Here is a 16,952-nt window from a genome sequence, read left to right as displayed (position 1 = left end):
ACGGGACGGCCAAAAACTTTGGTCCTCAGGGCTACCAAAATTTAGACCTGCTTAATCAATGTGAAAGTGATCTTTAAATAAGATTCAGATGTACACTTAAGAACAGGTGTAAATTATAAATTTAAATTTCTGTTTACATATTTTTGAAATCATTTATTCTAACAAACAGTGTAACCATTTCTCATTTAAAATTATAATGAATTCTTTGCAACAGAAATTTATCTTAAAATGTAAAATAACTGTTTTATAAAAGGATGAAAATAAAGGTTCGATTCTTTTTTTCAAAAAAGCAGCTTCTGTGAGACTTCGAATTAACTGACAAATTTAAACAAAGTTAAAAATTATGTATAATTCTGAAAATAAGTGAATATCCATGATCTTAAAGTAAGGTTAATATTACATCAGTTACAAGTTATTTCTTTAATGATCTTTGTTTACATATTTTAGATAATTAAATATATTAGAATTTTATTAATCTTTATACTTTTCCACTATTTAACATTAGACATTTTTATTTATGAATATCAAAACACATAAACCAATCAGATAGCTTAATACAATTACTTACTTTTTATTATTTTTATAATTAACATTTTTTTAAATTTATTTATTTATGTTTACAACCGTATTTACATAAAAATACATATAGTGAATTTGGTAAGATCATAGTGGAGTGATAAAAGGATGTAGAGAAACTACCCATTGGTACCACTCTGAACTAAAAATTTAAATAAATAAGTTTTAGCAAAAAGATTTTTTGAATCTATGACAATAATAACATTCATTTGTTTACAAACCCCTTCCTTTTAAATGTAAATTTAAACTAAACATTCATTTGTTTTTTTTTTACTGCTTACCAACATAACAAGAGCAACCTAAATCAACTAAATATTTTTCATTGTTTCCTATGTTGAGATATTTATCTGTATAAAACAAAGTAAAGAAACAGGATAGAAAATATTTTTTAAAAAAACTCCAGATTTTTAATCTTTATACCTACAATTTATTTATTGTATTATTTGATTCATTTATACCTACAATGAAATCCATCTATATAATATCACATTGATTGAAGTAGTGAAGTAGCATCAGAGACAAAAAATTATGATATACCTCTTCAGGTGATCTAGAATTTAACAGGCTGTGTGAATAAGGTGGGAAATGCCATTTTTCATAATTTTTTGGAATTAATTTATAATGAATGAAACATAATTAAAAATTTGAATTGATAGATCCTTGAAAATGGCTGGAATGGCTGAAACACTGGAGTGTAAAGTTAATAAAAAATTGTTGAGACTATATGAATGTTTTTGTTATAACTAATAAGTATATACCCACCCCTTTCCATTTTGGATAATTTGTTACATTCCTGGAATGTTTACAGGATGAATTAATCTTTTTAAAATCTATTCAGTGAAAACATTAGTTCTAATGACTTAAAAAGTTTTTGATTGACATGGTATCAAAATATTGGTAAAAAAATTATGTCTATCTTATCAAAGTCTAAATTAGCAATGTGAGAAAATTATAAAATAAGAAAGAGAGAGCATTATAAAATACAATAAATAGATTTCAATACAACCTAAAATCCACTAGTTTCCATTTGATTAGAGAGAATAGACCAGAGAATAGGTAAAAAATGCTTTGAATTGGCTAAATATGTACTTTTTTTTTTTAATTTGTTGCAATTACAGAGTAATAATTAAAAATTTATAGTAAATATATAATATATAATATAATTTTTAATACTATAAAAAACTGTGAAAAAAGTAAATTTACATTTTCCTCCCATTAGTTTTTGGTAAAATAGGACATCTTCAAACATTAAAGTGTTGACTGAATAATAAAGTGTCATTTAAAAGTAGAAATATACTTTTTTTTTTTTGTGTGTGTGTGTGTGTGTGTGTGTGTTTGTGTGTGTATTTTTTTATTGGAAGAATAAATAGAGGTTTTGAGAATCATTCTGTGTCTATAGCCTCTTAAAGTTTTGGACTACAAAGTTGGCTGTATATTTAGTTTTTTCCATTCAATTATTTTTTTTTTTCCAAAGCTTTTATAATTTGTTTCAAGGAGCCATTTGGATTTAATGTACTTTTAGTTTGATTTCTAAAGATTAGTTATTCTTATGGTCCCTTACATCATTAATATTATTGACTCTATTTCAAGTCTCATCAATACATTTTAGCATACATATAAATTATTGACCATGTGAGGGGTAGATTGTAACAGTAATACTGAGAATAATAAAATTCATAGAAATCAAAATTATTTTATTTTCATTGAAGCTTTTTCAATATTATTAAATATTGTCAATATTTTTGTATATGTAAAGGGTTATATTTTGAAATATTATATTAAATAGTACATTTTGAGACACAAAATAAACCTAATGTAAATAAAATATATTAATAGAAATACACCAATGTATGGTCATAATATATTTGTTGGAAATTATTAAGTAATAATAACAATTGATTAATAATCAATTGGAAGTTTTATGGAAATTGTTATTTATGGATTAACATATTATAATAACACAAGAACAAGAATAAAATATATAAATAAGATATTCTTGTTATTTAGTATGTTTTGTTTTATTAAAACTAAGTTCTTAAAACAAAAAAAATATGTATGTTTGAGACTCTATCTCTCACATGTTAAAACTGAAACTTCTAAGGTTCTAGCATTTATTGACAATTTTATTATTTCAGAATTAAAAAATGGAATTTGATTCAAGAAAACTTTTCTTATTAAATGAATCTCTTTTGTTCTATTTTATTTATTGTAAAGGGTGAGTATTTCACTCCTTATTTGATCCAGAACAATTTACTCTACCACACCTAAAGAAATTTCACTTAAAAATAAATTTTTAATAAAGAATGCTAAAATAGATATCAACTATTTGATAGAGATAAAAATGATAATAAAACAGTATAAGGTGATAAAATTAAATTGTCCTCATTTAGAAGCAAAGAAAGAAAATAATTTGAAAAAAGAATGTCAGACAAAGAAAAACGTTTCATCCAATCGAATTCTTTAATTCTAACAGTAAGCAAATCAAATTTCTTTAGTTCTAACAGTAAGAAAATCGAATTTCTTTAGTTCTAACAGTAAGAAAATCAAATTCCTTTAGTTCTAACAGTAATCAAATAACATTTTGTGGTTGTTTACACTTAGTACTATAATTTCCTGCTTTGTTATCATTATTTAGTTGATATCCATAACTAATATTTCAAATAAAAATTAAATTAAGCTGCAAAAAACTCTATGCACTTTTATTGATTTTCTTACTTTTATTAAGATTTCTCAGGCAAGATTTTCTCCAAATTACAATTTTGAATATAGTGCCTTTTAGAAATAATCTCTGCAGTTGTTATAACAAAATATTTCAAAAAGTACATCCAAGAGTTGTTCAATTGAAGATAATTTTAATGTATTGCAAAATTAAAATAAAAGTATTTGAAAATGGCTAATGGAAAAATTTAAATTTAAAATAAGCATGTATATAAAATTAAATTTAGATAAGTTTTTATTTGTATATATAAAAAAAAATGGGCTTAATGTGGTTAAATTTTCCCTTTGATAATTTTGATAAAGTTATGAATTAAAAATATTAATTAACTGATATCACCTTTTTATTTTCATGAGATGCATCCAATTTTCTAGGGATTTCTAACCTTAACTTTTTTTTATTTTGCCAAGGGATATAGGTTATATAGATAATTTAACCTATTAAACAAACTTACTATATAATTCTTAACTAATTCAATATCATTATCAAACTACCGTTGGCTATAATGAATGAAAATTTAAATATAATAATTCTAGAAATTTTTATTATTTTTCTCTTAGATTTTATTTGTTCTCTACAATTTTTTATAAAGTATTTGAATCTATGTTGACCCCAGTTATTTTTAAAAATAGTGTTGCCTTTTTAAGTTTTAATTATTGACTAACATGTTTCAAAGATAGGGTAAAGCCATTTTTTATTGTTTTTTCAACTATAATTTTTATACTGTGTTATAATTTCTTTTTTTTTTTTCTGTTTCATTTGTTTTTGTTTGTCACAATTCAGTACTCCTCTAAATCTCATTTGGCAGCATTTATAAAATCTGGTCTTTAAACTAAAATAGACTCAAATATCTAAATTCATTTTTTGACCTTCTGTAAACTGCACAACAAAAAATATTTTAAATTAGTCACATGAATGTTTACAATTAAACACAGGCTTTTAGCCAAATGTTTATATTTAGACATATTAGTACACATTTGATACTCAGTTTTATATGTACAGTTGATTTATCAATATAAAAAGTACCTGATAATTTAGTTACAATGAATATTGGTGAATATATGGACAAAGGTGTTATATATGAATTGAAAGACAAGTATACCCTGCATTGGAATTATAGAGGTCTCTCAAAGTTGCCTGTTGAAATTCTCTATCATGGTGGACATGTTCAAGAAATGTACTTGAAATGTAATGATCTGAAACAATTAGTGAGTATGAATAGTAATCATGTTTGATTCGTCTTTAATAATGCCTAACAATAAACATTCAGTGCTACATTTCAGCCAGTTTGGTTGGATAAGCTAGGAAGTTTGAGGCATTTGTACCTGCACGGCAACAGGATTTCGGAACTGCCTAAAAGCATAGGAGGCATGTTGTCATTGACTACGCTGGATTTGCAAAACAATTGTTTGTGTGATTTGACTCCTTCCATTGGAGATTTGAAGCATCTTAAGGTTTTGAATCTACAATACAATTACATAAAGAATCTTCCAAAAGGTATGTAAATATTTTTTGAACTAAATGGTGTATAATAATTATGTATACATGAACTATTTTCTTTTAAATGTTTCCAACTAATGTTTTGAATTACTTGTTATCAAGTGAGGATAGTTCAGTTTGTGTTTTCATTGGTTCATTTTAATGTTAGTATTTGAAATACAGTTTACTTTCAAAATCAATAAAATGATTCATTTTTTTGTCAGGAATTTGAATATAATTTTAAAATAGATTATTCAATTGCTAAATTTAAAACTATTTTCATCCAGGGTAATGTTTAAAAATATTTGACTGCTCAGGGCCATGAATGTAAATAAAGTTATGAAGTGGGTTATATTTTTACAATTTTTATAATTTAAACTTGTTATTTTGTAGTCAAGGCATACTGTAAATTAATAATTTATTATAACCTCCCCCTTTCTGTTTTATTAGTTGTTTGGTTTGTAACAAATGTTTTTTTTTATTTCAAGTAAATTTAACAACACATGTGAATCATAAACTCTTATTTGGTGGGAATTTAGAAATCGCTATTAGTGTTTTAGAAAGTCCAGTGAAATGACAAAATATTGTTGGAAGGAACTGACTCTGAGTCAATAAATTTCCATAATTCTCAGTAAACAATGTCTTACGTGTTTCTGAAATGAAAAAAACAAATTTAAAAATCAATAAATCAATAAAGCCATTAATATGTTTTGTAAAAGAAGTGATTTAGGGCCTTTTATTAACAAATTTATATAAAATTTTTGTTCACATTCTTAACTCTAGTAGCTATAAAAAGATATCTAATATTAAATTAGTGAAAATAATTATGGTATTAAGTTGTAAATAATGATAACTGATGAAAAATTTTACAAAGTTAAAATGTTTAATAACTTATTTTAATAAAATAGCAATAGGGTTGTCATAACCAGAGTTTTGATTTTTATGCAGTAAAAATTGCAGAATAGCCCATATGATATACAATAAATAACTGTAAAATATCCAGTGAAAATATAAAATATGCCGCAAAACAATTTCTCAATATGAAATAAGGCAGTTAAAATATTTAAATATATAACTAATGTACTCAAAACACATTTAAAGAAGGAAAAAAATTGGAGGAGGGATTATAATAAAAATTATTTAATAATATATTGTTTAAAATGAAACGCTTTTTAAAAAATAAAAAGTTAAAATCAATAAGAAAAGAAAAGTAGGAATAATTATATTGAAAAAGGATAACTTATTGAAGATATTAACATAAAACATCAATAAAAAGCAGATGAATTAGTTAGAGGTGTGTCCTTTATTAAGATTAATTACCATATGTATCCTCTATTGTTTATAATTATAAAATGATCCTTCAATATTACCAAAAATATAATGGAAACAAATTTATTTGCACATATAATTATTGGGTAGAGGTAAACATTGCTGAGAACTATTGAATCACTCTAATTTAAAATGTTTTTCAAAGTAGAGTGCCCCAAATTTTTCATAAGGACCTTTTCCATTTTTTCGAAGTTTCTACTTGGTTATGTGCCCGAGTTATATTTTCTTTAAATTTATTTCATACACTGAAACTTTCTTTTAACAAAAAAACTTGTTTTCCTGAAATTGTTTGTGTTCAGTTAACTTAACACTAAGATGGGTGTTGATGAAAGCGAGATTGTTACTAAACATTATTTCATTCACTGTGGATCTTGTGTTTTAAATCCAAGATCTTCAACTTTGAAGAAAACAATGCACTTACTTAAAACATATTAAATAATATATATTTTTATTTTATTCAAGCCAAAATTGGTACATTTACAAAAGCTAAAACAAAATAAATCCAAAATTCTGATTTCGGGATTTTTAGGATGAAATTCATAAATAAAGTGTTAGGTAATGATACAAAACAAAAGTATTTGCTAACTTGCATTATTTAAATTTTAGCTTCATTAATCAATTGAAATTTATAGAATACACTATAAAAAATCATAACAATGCTACATTAACAGTAGGCCTCATTTTAGATTTTATCAAGTCTTGGTAAGATGACTAAAACCATAAAACACTTATCACTTGCTAAGTGAGGAGATAGTGTAATCAAGAATTTAATTTTAGTTGACTTATTCTGAGTGTGTAATAGTGTATTGATTGTTTCTGTTTAATCTTTAGAGAAAATTCTATAAAGTTTTTGATAAGAAATATCAACTTATTTTCTTGGAAAGTGTAGTGGCTAAGTATTACCGCTATTCCTCACCGAATTATTTAAAGAACATACCCCCTAACATGTTGAATATCTCAAAAGTCCGATTTTGACTTATGACATGGTCCACATCATGTTCTTTATGATGTGGTTACGTCAATGACATAGTCTGTGTGGATGGCAAGTCGTTTCTTAAAGTAGACAGTTTCAAATACCTCGACTCCACTATAACCGCAATGAATGATCAACTAATTGAGACAGACCAGTGCGTAACAATAATTACCAGTATTGTAAGCAAGGGACCACATGGGAGGCCTAAAACCAGATGGATCAATATAATTAATTAAGATGCAAAAGAGCTGGATGCAGCAAGCTGTAAAGCAGTAGCCCAAGACAGGCAGGGATGGAAAAGGCTTGTTCGGACGGGCAAAGATCTGCAAGGTCTTTGCAGCCAACCGAAAATTTAAAAAAATATATAAGTATATGTATATATTTTATGAAGATTAAATTCTAAAGCTTAATATTGCATGGTTATAGAAGTCACTTATTCTGGTCATTTTAGCTATTTTTATTTGTCTTAATTAATTTTTAAAAATTAAATTTACCACAAATATATGCAATCAAATGAGTAAAATTAATTTATTTATCTTGTGATAACCATCATAACCATCACAGGCACTACAACCTGATGTGGGTCTTTGCCGTATCATTACATCACCTCATTCCTCTCTGTATTGCTTAATAGTCAGCCACGCTCTTGTTTCTAGAAATTTCTATACATCGGCTTCAGCCTCGTCTGCCCATCCCAATCTTGGCTGTTCTTTCTTCCTTTTTCCTTTCACACTCTAACAATAATTTCTGAATGAGTGGATGAATTCACCATCCGTTCTTGTGAAATGTCCAGCCCACTGCAGTCTTAAGAGTATAGTATATTGTACCACATCCGTTAAATTTGGCACAACTCTGCATTATGCCTCAGCCTATACCGGTCACCAAAAAAAAACATATAATTGCTAAATACGAAGCAAAAATGGTAAAAACAGGGTTATGGTACATATTATAGTACATTCAATTTTGTATTTGTCTTGAACAGTTTAATGGTTAAATTGTCTTTTTGTTCAGATGATTTTTAAATCTTATTTTGTTTTAGAGATCAGAAAGTTAAGATCACTTCTACTGCTTAACTTGAAAGGAAATCAGTTGCATGAAATTTGTGAAGAAGTTTGTAGCTTGAACAGCCTGAGAGAGCTTATTCTTGATGAAAATAAAATATCTGCACTGCCGAACAACATAGTAAGTATGTAACATTATATTTTTATTTTAATGAACAGTTTTTTTTTTTTTATTTTCTCGCTGTATTTTATATTATAAGACCTGATAATACTGGCTACAAAATTGATAATGTTTTACATAGTCTGGATGATGATTACTTTTTTCCTCATTAAAATATTTATGATTGAATTCACCCTCTGTCAAGTTTGTTGGGGATTGTAGGGAGGGTTTTATAAATAAAGACAAAGAGTATGTTTCCTACACACCTGACTATATACAATGCAATACATACAAAGGAAAGCCATGCTGTCTCATTGTCTGAAGCAGTGTCATAGTGTCGCTATCTACTGTTTTACAAATCAAATAATAAAACAATTCTCTGTCCTACACCAGCCAAGTCCATTTTCCAACTTTTATTTAATTTTTTTTATTATCAGTCTCTGCACTAAATTATAATGAGGTGAATGAATTTCTTCCAAAAACAGTTAATGGAGTTCTTTAATTCTAAACTGTCAAACTTTCGACATCAGTTTTATATATATTTGAAACAAAAAATGTCTAGTTAAAAATTTATGGGAAAATTCTGCATTTAGAAGATATTTTACATTTAGTTTTTTTTACAATCGTACTTCTTTACAGTATAAAAATTCTTATAATTTTAGACATGCTGAAGCTGCAATGAAACACATTATTCCAGTTAATTGAATGTTTAATTTCTTGCCAGATATTTATTGCTATCTATCTCCAGAGTTACTTCAAAATTATGCAAACAGCAGTTAAACATTTATTTAGGTTTATTATATAGTAATATTCTATTTTATAATAATAATAGCAATCTAAACTATCTTTAAAATCAATATTCCACTCAAAACAAACTAATAGCAATAATAAAAAATATAAATTCATCCATAAATATCTGAATAGAAAGATATGAGTTTTTCAGTTGACATAATGAATAACTCCAATATCAGAAAATTATTTTTAACAATATTTTTTGTTGCAAAATCATTACCTTTTGAAGTGAAACTTCTTTACTAACATTCTGATACTCAGGAATAAAAATTTATTTAGGAGTAAATTGATTTCATGAAATGAGAGAACATTTGAGATGAAACGGAAGTGGTTGTGGGCAATGCTCGATGTGTTTTGCATTTAGATTAAAATGGATTGAAGTGGCATACTGTAAATAAGGGAAATGTTCACAATTTCATTCTCTTTGTTATGACCTATAACTCCAAATTGTATCTTGATGCTGAGATTGAGAGGCAAAAATGGAAAAGATAGTGCTAAAAATGAAATGATAACGAGTTTTTGAACCTGTCAATTAACTTTAAGTGAAGGAAATGTTCAGTATTTCATCCTCTGTGTAATGAGCTATAATTCAAAATTTTATCTTGATGTTAAACGGAGATAAAAAGGTGAAAATTGGAAAAGATACCAGAAATGAAATGAAAACTAGTTTGTTAACATTTGAATTAAAATATCTTGAAAACTAAAAATTAGAGTTACATACTGTACGTGAGGGGAATGTTCAGCTTGAACGAATTAAACTGTGAAAAATGGATGGAAAATAATGAACAAATAATAGTAAATAACTTCACAAACCAAATGCCCATCAGTAAGATTGCAGTGTTATAATATATCAAAAATAAAATGATTCAAATATAATTACAATGGGCATCATGGACATAAAAGAAAAAAATAAAGAATATATAGCAGCAAGCAATAGAGTTGTCAAGCTTTATAGACATGATACTTTTGCCATATACACCACAAGGTTCTCAAGTAATAGGGAAGGATGAAAATTTACATCTAATTCCAATAATATTAAGTGAAGGTTTCAATATAAATTCTGCAGATGAAGAATCTAAGCTGTTAATAGATTTCCTAAAAGATAAATTACTTTTATGAATGATAAACTCAACATCAGAAAAGAAAGTATTACAAGAGGTTGTACAACAATTGATGCATTATTTGAAAGACTTATCGAAAACATTTAATCAAATGTTTACATTTCTTATTTTTCACTAGCTAATCATATCAAGATTTACTAGTAATATGAACTATAATTTCACAAAAATGAATAGCATAATTAAATTAAATATTATTCAATAGTATAATAAACAAGAAAATAAAAATGTTATTGTATTTTGCAAAAATATGACAGAGATGTAAAAACATATCAGTTTTCAAAAATCTAAATTTTGTTCTTAATAACCATTCACTTAACACTAAATTATTGTAGAATCAATATTGAAAATACAAAGACAGATTCTATGGAGTTGATTCTATACAGAAAGAATTCCATAGAGCATTCTATGGTGTCATTCTGTCAAAAAAAGCTCACATATTTGGTTCATATTATTAATATAATAAATATATGATAATCATATATTTATTATATTATTATATGAAAAAAAACACCCTAACAATATGGTCTGCATGAATGGCTAATCGTTTCAGAAGGTAGAAAGTTTCAAATTCCTTGGCTCCACAATAACATCAATAAATAATCAAAGGACTGACATGGACCAGCTTATAACAAGCACGAACAGAGCCTTCTTTCTGTCAAGAATGCTGAAATCTCTAAAAATCTGAAAATAAAGGTGTACAGTGCCATGATTAAGCGAGCTGTGATATGCGGCTGCGAGACCTGGATTCTAACAGGTACGTAGAAAGCAGAATCGAGAGATTTGGACGGAAAGTTCTCCGTACCATTACAGTAGAAATTTGGGATCAGAGCCTTAACAGATGGAGGAGGAGAATGAACAGTGAACTGCTTACAGAGATTTGTCAGTCAATATCTCAAGATATAAAAGCAAGGAGGTTAAGATGGGCAGGGAATGTTGCAAAAGACCATGTTGGAGGCCAAAAACCAGATGGATAGACAGAAGACAGAATCAACAAAGATACAAGAAAATTTGATTTAATAATTTTTACTAATTGATAAGTTTTTTAATGTGCTGAAATTAAAAACATTTTAAAATTACATTTTCTTCCATTATGTATAGGATTTTCACAAATTCATGATATGTAATGCCAGTTTTGTATAATAAAAATCAAGAAAATATTTCATAGCTCTTAGGAAACTCAACCGATCAACTTAAATTATTCGTTGCATCAAAAGGACATTAAAATATACCAAATGACACAAATCAGACTCTAATAGGTTTGTTCAAATATATTTTCTGGAAACTTTTCAATTTCTTTTATATCTAACAAATGTCTAACTAATTTTTATCATCAAAATAAGAGAAAATTCATCTTTCCAACATTACCAAAATATTTGAATTCAGTCTAAGTATACAGGAGTAATAAACATTTCGGGTTGATTTAGGAATATGTAAGCAGATTCATCCTCTCTGGCAGGTGAGAAAAATTTCAATGTTTTTTTTCTTGCGAGATTCATACATAAGGAGTTTTGAAGGTTGATGAGCCCCCTGAAATATAAAGTTAGTTTTTTATTTGCAATTTTTTAACCTATTTATTTAATTATTTCTGAATGTCATAGCAATGTTTAAATCAATTTCCTCAACTTTTTTTACAGTATCCTTTCTGTTAAAAAAAAATAATTAAAATATTTCTCACCTAATGGAGAGAGTGAATTTGTTTGCTCATTTTCCTAGATCTACTACACATTGACTGAATTTCAATGTTTTGGGAAGATGAGTTTTCTCTCATTCTGATGATAAGAATTAGGTACACATTTGCTAGATTTAAAGGAAATTAAAAATTTCTCGGATAATGTATTTAAACAATTATAAATAGATTGTCTTATATCTCAAATTTGAATAAACCCAGTATAGTCCAATTTGTGCCATTGGATATATTCCAATGTCATTTTGATACCATGAAAATTTCAAATTGATTGGTTGGATATCCTGGGTGCTATGCAAGACTTTTTTTATTTTTGAGTTACAAAATTGGCATTACATATCATGAATTAGCAAAAAATCTGTTAGTTATGGAGATAAAGGGGTTCATTTTAGGTTTCAGCACTGTAAAAAACACAAAAATTTTCGAACTAAATTTCAAAAAGTTTTATTTTATAGACCTGTGTGATTGGTACTTTGTTGGTATACAACAGTAATAAGTATTTTATGTTATGGAAATTTTTTTTGCAGGTTTAAACTATCTCTGATGACCTGGAGAGTATCATTTTGTAGTATTTATTAGCATATCAATAATTATGATTCACTTGTTTTTTTTGTCATGACATATTTTGGTATAAATAGAGAATTTGGTGGTATCTCTGTTTGTTAATGAACATATAAATAATTTTCAGGTATACATGTCTAACTTATCATATCTTTCACTTGATGGGAATCAGCTAAAATACTTACCTATGGTAAAATTTTTGAATAAACCAATGCTGTCCATTGCAAACAATAAGTACTTAAACTATGTGTCATATGATTTGGGCTGTTCAATGACGTCTCATAGTACAATGCTTGTCAACTGCGATCTTTGGCACTTCAATTGTGCTGGGTAACATATTTTATTTACTTTTTTTATTTTAATGTTTTGAAAATTTAAAAAAAATTATCATAATAAAGTGTTCATAATAAATGTATCTCAGTATATCAAACAAAATGATAATTTTTGGTGAAAAAATAATAAAATATGAAAATCAAATTGATTTATTAATTTATGTATAATTGGCTACTACTGTACACATTATATGTTTGAAAATTCCATAAGTTTTTTTATTTTTTATAACATCAAAATATTTCTGAAGAGAAATAAAAATAAAATTTTTGACCTTTACTAGACTTGTAAAGAAGTCAGTGGATCAGATTATATTATAAATATTATTTTATTAACTCTAGCAGAGATATTTTAGGAAGAAATAAAACTTGATGGTAAATAATTGGGTAAATGAAAAGTAAAAAACCAAATTAGTAAACATTGTGTTTTATTATTTCTCATGTTTCTTTATGCTCTGTCTCTGTCTTCTTACATTCAATTATATCTAATAAGCATTTCTTGTCTTGAGATAATTGCACTCAGAAATATAACTCCAATCTTAGTCAGTATAAACATTAATTCTTAAGCTTTCATTTTATTTAATATTCTCACTGTTGATAATCTCAATCTTTTCGATTATTTTTAACAATATCTATGTATATATTGAAACTTTTTTTGTTCTGAAGTAAACTAATCTACATTAAGTTTTCAATCTTTAATTAAAGATTTTCTAGTTGTAACATTTTTTGAAATTGTGTATTTTTTTCTGATTTATAGATGTTGTAAAGAAAATGTGGATATTTCCTGTGGCAACACCTTAGAAATTCCTTCATTCAATACACGGATAGCTCTTCCACCAATGTTGAAAAAGGTCTACGATGAGAATACCAGATTTATTCCATCATTGTATGAACTGGCATTAAGAATAGGATATTCTTTGTATTTTTGTATTCACGACTTGAGAGAATGTTTGTGTATTGAAGATATCGAAGACATACCATCGGAATTAGCGACAATGTTTTCATCTGGTCCTGTCGCATCATGTCAATATTGTTCAGGACCAATTTTCACTGAAGCGGTTTTGTGGGTATTCCCACGATATTTACTCCACTTAAAACCCGAATGGCCTGAATTCTTTTTGGCAGTTATGTGTTTCTGTACACAGAACTGCAGTCTAAAGTTTATCGAAAATGAAATTTTCATCAAAGAATATAATGAAAGAATGAATGTAGAACTTATTAAATGGAGTATTGGTTAAACGTACAAATAAGGTTGTAGAATTCCTAAAAACTAAATGATTCTTGAACATTTCTTCGAACTAAGAATAGACGATGAATTGATAATAGTTGTTATAAATCTTTAAATGGATTTGATAAAGTCAGAAATACAAACAAAAACAATGATTTTTATTACATTTTAGAATGATCACGACAAAATATATAACTTATTGTTTGAAAGGAAAGAAGGAAATTAATTTGATTTCTATAAAGAAAAAATGGCAATTTTATGTGAAATCTTTTTAATATAAATAGTTTAAATTTGTTTTTAACTGGCCTTAAATGTTTTATGAAAAAAGAAGGTTCTTTAAGAAATAATTTAATATGTATTTTATTTATTTAATAATGTCAATTTAAACTTAGGATTGTTGCTATTTAATGCCATTTTTAGTGCCATTAAAATACATTTTTAGAACTCCCTTTAGAAAACATAAAGCAACTTTATTTTAAAAAAACATTATCGTATATATTGAACTTATAGAGGAAATTTGGTTTTTATTTATTTCTTATTTTATCTTCAATATCAATGTTGATACTTTCTATTTAGAAAAAAAAAACGAGTTTGAAAATTTTGGAATACTGGAAGATTATTGATTGACCGTGTTTATAGATGAATGGAATATGGTCCGGGTGCGGTAAAAAAAAACTCAAATAGTAAATGTTTATACTATTTTTATTGAGCCAACGTTTAGCCCCACGTTGCAGGGCTTCGTCAGGGCTAAAAAAGATACAAACACTTGACATAGTTACAAACAAAAAAGAAAAAAATATAAGTGGAAAATAACAGGGGTATACAATGAAAAGTAAAATATAATAAAAAAAAAAAACTACCTTTAATTTAATTTAACTTTAGTTTTTTTTATTATATTTTACTTTTCATTGTATACCCCTGTTATTTTCCACTTATGGTTTTTCTTTTTTGTTTGTAACTATGTCAAGTGTTTGTATCTTTTTTAGCCCTGAAAAAGCCCTGCAATGTGGGGCTAAACATTGGCTCAATAAAAATAGTATAATCATTTACTATTTGAGTTTTTTTTTTTTACTGCATCCGGACCATATTCCATTCATTTGAAAATGTTAATTTGTTTTCACACTCAAAAAGATTGAAAATATAAATTTTAAAAAGATTCAAACAAGTAGTAAGATGTTTAATTGGATTTTGCATACTGAACAACTGGTACAAACATAATTATTCGTATTATCGTTCCAACTACATATATAACAATATAGTCCATGGGATGAAATAAGTTAGCTAAATTAGCTTTAATTAAAATATATCTACTCTTGGCTTAATATTTAGATTATTGATGACTCATTTTTCTGACTCTACTTTGAAGTGTTATCTGATCAAATTATCAGAGATATAAATAAAAATCAGAACATAAAATATACCTTGAAGAAAAACTTTTATTTTGTACAAGAGTATATTTTTTTACAAGTAAAAATAATTAAATAAAATAATAAGAGCATTTTTCACCAATTCCTGAAAAATTTAACCTGTATAGGTTTAATCATTGACCCAAAAGAAAAATTAAACAACTCGAAAAAATTTAATTTATTTTACGTAAACTTAATTCTGAATATTAAATATTTGAATGGTTCAGCCAAATAATGGCTTCTATAAATTTACAACTCTCTATAGCCCCTCATTCAACTCAACTTTTATTTTTTTTACCTTTATCTCAAATCAAAAGATTTGGAGCTGTTATTTAATATATAGACATTTGAATTTTAAGTCATAAATTTTACTTCACAATATCAAGTCCTACCAAAATAGGTACTCGGTAGTATTATGTACCCAATTTTTTTTTTTATATATGATTCCCTTGCTGGTCATATCTGACATATGGAGGGAGGGTATATCTACAGGGAGTTGCCCTATTCTGACCATGGTGGAGGCTCAAGTTTTCATTTCATGGGACCGCCACAGAAATAATAGTTGACCCTCCTGGCTGGATTCGAACTGGCACCACTGCAGTAACGAGGGAGCCAAAGCCGACGCTTTAACTCACTTGGCCACAAATGGCCTCTGAATCTAGTTGTAAAATTTACCCAAAGTAATATGTACATATTAATTATGCACAATGACAATTCTTAAAGCATCAAATAGCTATCCTGTTTCACTTCTTTTGACAGAAAAAAGTTTTAACCTCAGAAAAGCTTTGACTTTCTTTGAAAGCTCAAAAAAATTTTAAAGTAAATGAAAAAAAACAAAACTATGTTTATATTTTAATTCTATACACCAAATACTAGACAGAATATTTATTTCTTATCAATAAAGTTACGATGAAGAATAAGTTTCGATGTTTATAGTTAATAATATAGATAGCAGGTGTTCGTAATTAAACTTTCCGATATTGTATCCTTCATCCTTGCTACCTTTGCTTATGGGTCAGTAGAGCAAACAAAACACTTAACTAAAAGCAAATATGGCCCAGTCGAAATGAGCTGTTGATCATTATTCTGAATATTTTTTATGCATAGAAAATTTTATCCAAATGATGGATTGATGTTGATGTTGATCCAAATGATGGATTTAAACAATTAATTATATAGGCAGCAAAAACAAGCTTAGGATATTTTTTAAAACAATATTTTGTTGTGTTTCTCAGAAATAACAGAGCTGTTAATTGTAAACAATTGATTGAATCTAGAAAGCTTTAAATTCATGGAATATTGAATGCCTTTTAAAGTTCATATTTTTCAAGTTCGCTTAGACCAACTAAACCATGTCTATTCAGAAAAATAGGGGGTACATTTTCACCAAGATTAGAAGGACTTTAAACTCTGAGAGTGATCACTTCCTAATCAACATACACTGCACTAGCTTTAAAAATTATAAAATACCAATTTTTTCCTTTACCGTAGAGAATCTTAAGGTCAACTTTGCCAATTATGAACTTTTCTGTTGCTCTTAAGCTCAATTATTTATTACCTCCTTATCTATGATCTGCTGATCCTGATACAGCTTATA

The 16,952-nt window shown here is 26.9% G+C and overlaps 1 protein-coding gene and 1 long non-coding RNA gene across 2 annotated transcripts; one reads left to right on the top strand and one right to left on the bottom strand.

The window, feature by feature from the left end:
* Positions 1 to 1,002: 1,002 nt before the first annotated feature.
* LOC136797193 (uncharacterized) lies at positions 1,003 to 3,948 on the bottom strand. Its single transcript, XR_010845024.1, has 3 exons — positions 3,632 to 3,948; positions 1,339 to 1,369; positions 1,003 to 1,255 (listed from the first exon to the last, which is right to left on the bottom strand). It is a non-coding gene; the product is annotated as an uncharacterized lncRNA (long non-coding RNA).
* A 164-nt stretch (positions 3,949 to 4,112) lies between these two features.
* Positions 4,113 to 14,250, top strand: LOC106689340 (leucine-rich repeat-containing protein 28). Its single transcript, XM_014434304.3, has 5 exons — positions 4,113 to 4,500; positions 4,576 to 4,789; positions 8,113 to 8,255; positions 12,520 to 12,722; positions 13,479 to 14,250. Exons 1-5 carry the CDS (start codon positions 4,336 to 4,338, stop codon positions 13,957 to 13,959), a joined length of 1,206 nt encoding a protein of 401 aa, XP_014289790.1. The 5' UTR covers positions 4,113 to 4,335; the 3' UTR covers positions 13,960 to 14,250.
* Positions 14,251 to 16,952: the final 2,702 nt, after the last annotated feature.

The sequence above is a fragment of the Halyomorpha halys genome, unplaced genomic scaffold, assembly GCF_000696795.3.
Source record: "Halyomorpha halys isolate HHAL.00 unplaced genomic scaffold, Hhal_1.1 Scaffold4.1, whole genome shotgun sequence".
Classification (NCBI taxonomy): domain Eukaryota; kingdom Metazoa; phylum Arthropoda; class Insecta; order Hemiptera; family Pentatomidae; genus Halyomorpha; species Halyomorpha halys.
The sequence above is the reverse complement of the archived record's forward strand: the minus strand, read 5'-3'. Positions and strand labels throughout refer to the sequence as shown.

What these genes read in the sequence shown, in the direction of transcription:
- LOC106689340 (XM_014434304.3), top strand. Translation starts at nt 4,336, where the DNA reads ATGAATATTGGTGAATATATGGACAAAGGTGTTATATATGAATTGAAA. An exon ending in GTAATGATCTGAAACAATTA is followed by an intron (nt 4,501 to 4,575) that starts GTGAGTATGAAT and finishes GCTACATTTCAG; the next exon opens with CCAGTTTGGTTGGATAAGCT. An exon ending in TGGCACTTCAATTGTGCTGG is followed by an intron (nt 12,723 to 13,478) that starts GTAACATATTTT and finishes TCTGATTTATAG; the next exon opens with ATGTTGTAAAGAAAATGTGG.